At 39.2% G+C, this 7609-nt stretch overlaps 1 protein-coding gene across 2 annotated transcripts in view; it reads right to left on the reverse strand.

Annotated features, from left to right (window-relative positions):
* The window catches only part of SCFD1 (sec1 family domain containing 1), a 43181-nt gene extending 35596 nt beyond the window's left edge, over positions 1-7585 (reverse strand). The window contains exons 1-6 of one of the 2 annotated variants that reach the window (XM_084521247.1): positions 7495-7585; positions 4897-4967; positions 4066-4154; positions 3045-3135; positions 2296-2418; positions 1014-1101 (exon numbers count right to left, since the gene is read on the reverse strand). In XM_084521247.1, coding sequence (XP_084377373.1) covers positions 1014-1101; positions 2296-2418; positions 3045-3135; positions 4066-4154; positions 4897-4967; positions 7495-7525 — 493 coding nt within the window. In that variant the 5' untranslated portion in view covers positions 7526-7585. Of the gene's footprint in view, positions 1-1013; positions 1102-2295; positions 2419-3044; positions 3136-4065; positions 4155-4896; positions 4968-6904; positions 7052-7494 lie in introns of those variants that run through there. The other variant, XM_084521248.1, reaches the window with a different exon arrangement.
* Between the last annotated feature and the right edge of the window lie 24 nt (positions 7586-7609).

Genomic DNA, 7609 nt, shown 5'->3' on the forward strand with positions numbered 1-7609 from the left:
TTCCATTACTTTTTCCTCCCCTTTTTTCCTTTTACTTAAAAAAAAAAAAAAAAAAAAAAAGGGAAATATTAACTATTGCTCACTATAAGGTCAAACTTTACACAGATTTTCCCCTTTATCTCTAACAATGCATACTCTAACTTCTGGATTTCATAATTATTGTATTACTAAAAATCTCTTCTAGAAAAACACACATTATGGAACAGGAATGGCCATCCACTTGGAAACCACTTCTTAAATGTAAAATCATCAAGAATTACCTGTTTAATTTTAACTGCATACCATAATTCTCTTATCTATATTTAAAGATTCTAAACCTTACAGAACCTCCTGTAATGGACTCCCCCCCCTTTTTTTCTTAATAGATAAATTTACCTTACATCTCCAGATTAAGGATAACGCCCAATTTCCAAAACATTTCACGCTATAAACAAAAAGATTTCCCTCCCATATTTAAGTAAAACCAAGAAATGCTTAGATACGTTTCTATCAAATAATTAATACTGACAAGAACACAGTAGCGAAAAAGAAACATCAAACCTAATGTTATCACAGGTCTCAAGTCAAGCACTACCTCAGGACTCATCCCATAAATGCCCTCTCCTTTGTTTTAGTTGAATTTAGGAAATATTTTAAATAATTACTTGCCTAATACTCTTTCTTCAAACAGGAACTCCAATGCTCTGAACATTACTAAGCCTCCCATCATGGTCATTTATGTAGCCAGTTATAATCATTCTCTAACATTAAAGGTGCTTTTTCCCCCCCTAGTTTTTGTCCTCTGAAAACTTGAGAAAGATGGGCTCTATTAGCAGTTTTTAATCAGCAGCTATAACCAAGAAGTCTAAGAAATGATTCCTTCATGACTTTAAATGATATGTCTAACAGATCATCCTGAACTCTGAGCAGATCAAAGGAAAATAAAATCATTAACAGATGTTAATGAACTTCAAAATTAAGCTTCAACTTTACGCATCTCATTAGAATTTTTTACACGAACAACTTTTACTTACCACGATATGAAACGAGCTCTTTGTTTTGGTTACACAATACAAACATATCATCTTCTAAAGTAATGAAATTGAGATACTGATCAAACACCTAGAAATCAAGGAACAATGGTCAGGACAGTTCAGAGTAAGGTATAAAAATACCTATTTGTGATTTATTGCCACATGTTTTCAAATGTGAATGTTACAGAACTACATATGAAAAGAAACAAATGTCAGATACAATGTATGAGTTATAAAAGCCTGTGTAAGGACCCAGTGATAACACAGGATATGAGAGCGCCTGAGGAGTGCTAAAAGAAAGCAGTCCAACTTCAAGTATTTCTTTGGACAAATTGTTAGTAGCAAACCATCACTAGAAAAAAAATAAAATGTTGGATGATGTTATAATATTACAGGTTATTTTCTTTATGAAGAACTACAATATAAACAGCACTGAGCTCTCACACAGGAGAGATGAAAGAGGGCAAAAGCTACACATTAGGAGATAATAGCTCACAAATGCTATTTTTTCTTTAAAATACTTGTACATTTAGAAAAAAAAAATAGACCTTTCTATAGCATAAACTGAGAACAGTGGGAAAACAGCTTTACAAAAGTCAGTGCACAGTGCTACAACAATTCACCCCTGCTGAAGACCTAAAGCTTAAACAATACTAGCAGCTTTCATTTCATTTCACAACAGTTTCTTTCATGCCAGCAGTACTCCGTAAGAGGAGTGAGAACAAGTGAATGTAGTTAAGTATATATGAAAATCATTAGCTTATAACATACAGATTTTGGTACAGGCACTTAAGACGAGAACACATGCCAGACACCAGCCTTTAAATTATAAAGGTATAGCAATGTACTGAATAACAGCGTGCATGTATGGAACGTCTACCTCTGTAATGTACTGTATATTTAAAATAAAAACTGTACTCATCCTGCATTTCTTGTTTAGCTAGTAGCTAAAATTCCCACTGCATGCGCTCAATGAGTTAATGCGATCAGGAATACTCTGAAACCACTGTACTTCCACTCTTATCATTCAGTACAAAGGACTTGCAGCACTTGGACTTTTGACTAAGATGAAGTATAATACCAAGCTGGATTAATGAGATGACTGCAGATACCCTTTTTCCCCCCCAGTAAATCCATGCCAATCACTGAATCTAGCTGAACATTTATTTTGTTCACAGTTCAGTCAGAAAAACTGTGTGTGGCACAGATGTGGTCATATAAGACTGCAGTAATGCCTGTAATGGTCGCACCTATAATGTTAGAGACTGGAGGATTCTCTTACCTTAGCCACTTGAGTTACAGCATTAGCACCTATGGCAGCATTGGCAATATCTTCCAGTTTACTTCTTGAAATGGCAGAAATAAAGTTTAAATAATAAGATTCATAAAGCTGGTTTCGAAGATCCTAAAAGAAAGCAAAGCCACAACCTCTTTTCCTGATTAAGTACTACTACAAGCCTTAATTATTAAAGAATACGCAAGCATTTACTATGTGATGATCCAATTATCTATAGTCAAATGAAATTTTTTTGAAGTACTTGGCTATCTGTTCATACAGATTGTATAGTACAGTCCTCCTACTCAAAGTAGTCAAAGAGATGAGGTGGTTCAGGATTGGGTCCAGTCATTTTGAATATTTCTAATGATGGAGACTTCACAAACCCTCTGGGCAATCTGTTCCGGTGTTTGACCATCCTCGTTACAGAAGTTTTTGGTTTTTTAAACAATTAAATGGAACTGTCTGTATCTCAATCTCTGCCCGCTGCCTCAGGACTTTTCACTTCCCAATACTCTGAAGACGTATTTACACTTCTACTTTCTGGGAAACAGAAGTTTTGCATGTAAAAAATTTGGGCAATATCTTTATGACAATGATGTGCTAATATCCATGAAATATAAACAGAAGCGTTGAGACACATACAAAAACTAGATACAGAACAGTCACACTACCATCGGTACACTTTTTTTTTTTTTTTTTCCACAGGGAGCCTGTTGTATCCACCTGTTTTAAACATTTAGCATGCAAGTTACCTGGCACATTCTATCAATATTTTCCTCTGTCGGCATAACAAAATAAATAGCTGGAACATCTGGAATAGGATCCCGATCTGAATGCAAAAGCCTGAAAAGAAGAAAAATACATTTCTAGTGCATTCCTCTTCTGATTTATATAAAGCTATACATTTTAAAGAAGTTATTTTTATATAAAGACTTATTCTAATTTCTCAGAATTTAGTCAGAATTTAAGTCTTAGAACTTAGATTTTAGAAAGAACACGAAAAAATACAAAAATCACACTTTTATAATTTTTGGTAGCTCAAAATGTTAATAGAAGTCTCTGAAATTTATTCAATGTTTGAGAAAAGGCTTCACAATACATTATTCCATTCAGGGGAAGGTAAAAAAAAAAAAAACTGCATCACAACATTCGTATGCCAATTATTACTTAACATAACACCTGTGTAACTCATACTATTACACTTGCCTTTCCTGCTAACTAAAACAGAGAAAGGCAAAGTGCTTACATGTTTCTCTAACATTTCTGCTGCTAAGTCAACACCTTCAACTGTGTTTTGATTTCTAGCCTTCACTTAGCAAAGTTAATAAACTTTTAAAAAAATAAACTCATCTTCCAAATTTCCTCCATGACTTTTACCACAGCTAAAGAACACTGATGAACTAACTACATGTAATATGGAGAAAAATGGGAAATCTCTTAAAATAATACTTTAAATTTCTTAGCCTAGATGAGACAAAGTCTACGTGTAAAAAGACAAACAGAGATCATGTACAGTCACTTGTAGCAGTCTGTACCAAAAAAAAAAAATAATTAAAAATATACAAGAGAGGGATCTGTATAAACATCCTCAAAAATCCTTACTGGATTTTTTTTGAACAGGGTCCTCATCTATGTAGTAGGAAATCCTGCTAACAGTGAATAATATTTATTCTAATAGTTATTCATTGAATGATTTTCAGTGTGTTGTTTATGATTTCAGGGGAATATTTCATAAAATTACTAAAAATAAAATAAAATAAAATAAATACTTACAGATGCAAAGTGATCCCCATATCTCTCAGCTCTTTCACTGACAGCAAAGGTGAGATTATATCTTGGCCAAATCTGTCGTAGATGAGAACCTGAAACAGATGTGTAACTTTTTATGAAGATGTAAACAATGGATACAGGAATTCAGGCTTAAGGAACTACTGTCCTAACTTTAAAAGTTATAATCATTAATTTATCATGGACTTCCATTTGTGCTTACAAAGATAAAACAAACAAAAAACTCAGTGATAACCTGGCAAAAATTCATCAATTCCTTCTGAAAAATGTCAGTCAAACAACGATCTGCTGTCAGAAATTTGTTACTGTGAACCAGAATTTCTCTGACTATATATGAGTGGAAAAAATGGGAGAAACACAGGGAAAAAAATAATTAAAAAGACAATAGAATAGATGAAGAAACAGAATACATGCTTTCCAGTAGCAAAAATTTTTCACGAGACAACTTTACTTTTTAAAGGTAATGAGAATAACTTGAGCTCAGCTTGTCCTAAATGTAATGCTACCAGTAGTTCTTCCTTTTTCATGGACTTCTGACTTTGTGAGTAAAGTACCACGTATGTTTCTGCCAACATGTGAGACTTAAGTATATTTCAAAAACATCCTCCTATATATACACTGCCTAAAGAATGAATGAGTCATCAGGCATTTAATTAGCCAATATATGAAATATGTATTTTTCTCAACAACTCTGATATTTAATTCTGTACTCATAACACACAGGAAAAATATTCCTTATAAATTAAAGACAGAGAGAATATACTTCAGAATATTCTGTATATAAAATTCTCCCATTCCAGTTCAAATAGTCCTTACCTTCCATACTGGCTCTCCTGTGCTGTTTTTAACAGGAGGAACATTGAAGTTCAGCATACGTTTCAAAGCCACTGGAAAATAAAGTAGAATACTGCTTAGCTCTCTTTACATTTCAAGATACATTTCACTTCCATTAAACACATCAGCAGACTTTTATAACATTTGAGAGGGAAAACATAAAATATTAGTGCAGCAAGTCATATTTACATTGTTTTTATGCACCTTTTTACAGACACATAACATGTTAACTAGAATTTATGGGCTCCAGTAGACACTGCAAAAAGAAAAGAAGCAAGTCCCAAAGCATGAAGAAAGAATCTCTATCTTTAATTATATGGGCTATATTCTATCACATTTTGCTTTAAAAATAGTTTCAGTATCTTTCTGATTAAATTCTAACTCCTAAGCAAAATGAAGCTTGTGAGAGTGCGCAGGGCAGTTTCACGAGGTTTACAGTATCACAGGACAGCTCAAGCTGGAAGGGACCCCAGATGTTCAACCTCTCCCTCTAGTAGGTTCTGTGTGAGGCCACCCCAGGCTGCTTAGGGTATCATCCAGTCAGATCTTGAAACCTCCAAGAATGGAGGTGCCATAGCCACTCTGTGCAATCTTTTTCAGTGTTTGACTCATGGTAGGAAAGTTTTCCTCATACCCAGTTTGAACACCTCTCATTTCAATTCATGCCTGCTGTCCCTCACCCTCCTGCCATGCCCTGCTGCAAGGAGCCTGGCTCCATCTTCTCAGCACCCTCATCAGGCGCTAGGAGGCTGCCCTTGGCTCCCTGCAGAAGCTGCCTTCAGGCAGAACAAGCTCCCATCCCACAGCCTCTCCTCATGAGGTAAACGCGCCAGTGCCTGCCCACATTGGTAAGTCTTTGCTGAACACCTCTCCTGTACCAGTGAGCAACAAACAGATTAGGCACAGTATTCAGATGAGGTCCCCCTGGAATCAACCCTTCCATGTTGCTTAATACTTGCTTTTTTAAACCATTGAGCAATCCCAGGAACTGCTTACAGACTGTTCCTGAAACCTTCACTCCCTCACTGCCAGTGACATCTCCCACATCTAAGCTGTATGAGAAATTCTGTATAAAGTTAGTTAGGCGTTTGGGCACAACTGGATTTGAAGCAACTTCCCTGTAGAGTTTGCCATTTAAATTAAAACTTGGCATCAGCTCTCTACAAAAGACAACGATCAGACTACTGATGTGCTGTGACAATCATAACAAACATTCAGCAAGTCTCTAGGTTTCTTTTCCATATTTGGCATTTCCTTTATGTTTAGGCCGACTGCTCTATGGGGCAAGGATCAGGTTTTTACCATGATGTACTATGACACACTCCAACAGGTTACAGATCAGGACCAAAGCACAACAGATGGTGCACTCACAAGGTAGCACAAGTACCAAATGATGGAAATCTTTTCTTCTGGGTGAACACCTTTTAGTTGTTTGATCCACCTCCCCACGTATAACCTCCCCAAATGCAATACAACACAGGTATAAACACTGACTAAAATAATCACGTAACAAGATGAGACATGAAATAAAAGAGTACAACTGCATACGATAAAGGGTAAAAGACATTGGGCTTTATGAGAAAGATATATAAAAGAAGGAAAGGATTGTAAAGGAACATCAGACAGCACCATCAATAGTAAGTGGTCACAGGAATGAAGATTAGAGAAAGTATAGTTACAGTACAGAACAGATGGAAAGATAATAGTATAAACTTAAGGTCGGAGACACAGGTTGGAATTTTTAGGCATTTGATTTCAGATATGCCATGTTAAATAAATGCACCCAGCATCCTCTATGCCACCAGGACAGGTCAGTTATCAAGATAACAAGACCACAGCTCAAACTACTGACAGAAACTTCTGCAAGCACGGGAAATAAACATGAACACAGAGGCGCCGTGTTTCATGTTTTAGAAATACATTCAAACAGATGGCTCAGAGCTCCACAACGCAGCATCGAGAGAGATGAAAGAGCCAATTATAAACTCACCGTAACGTGCGAGGACAGACGGAGTAACCAACCCTTTTACCCACACACAGCAAACCTGTACAGCTAGCTGGAGCTGTTAGCCTCGTATTCCCAACTTGCTGGGGGTCAACACGCGCTCCAAGGCCCCCGTACGCGCAGGACCACGGCAGCTGAAGATTTATTTTTGCGGCTTTAGGCGCCGTTTCCCGTGGATCTCTGTCCCATCCAGTCGGGCAGCCGCCACACGGGTGGCACGACCCGGCTCCCGGCCACAGCTCCCCCCGCGCCCAGCGAGACCCCCCGGGCACCACCACACGGCGCCGACACCTGCGGCTTGCGGCCACGTCCCGGGGCCCCGTGCTCCCCGCCGGCCTGCCGCTGCCTCCGGCCGGGCGCCCGGCGCCCCGCTCCTCCGGGGAGCGAGGAGGGAAGGAGGCCCACGGGAGAGCCGGGGCGGCGGAGCCGAGAAGCCTCCATCCCGCCCCGGGGACCCGCCAGGGAAAGGAAGACGCCGCCGGAGGAGCCCCAGCTGCGGCGTGAGGCCGCCCCCGCTCCCCTCCCCGCCACGGGCAGGCCGGCGCCGAGCTCCGGAGCCGCAGGGAGCCGCTCACCTGTCTGCTTCTCCCGGATACCGGCCGCCATTTTCCTCCCCGCCAGCCGGGCGCCGCGCCCCGCCCAGGGCCGCGCACGCAGCAGCCGGGCGACGTGGTGGGGCCGTCAGGCGGG

Source organism: Aythya ferina (genome assembly GCF_964211825.1).
Source record: "Aythya ferina genome assembly, chromosome: 5".
NCBI lineage: Eukaryota > Metazoa > Chordata > Aves > Anseriformes > Anatidae > Aythya > Aythya ferina.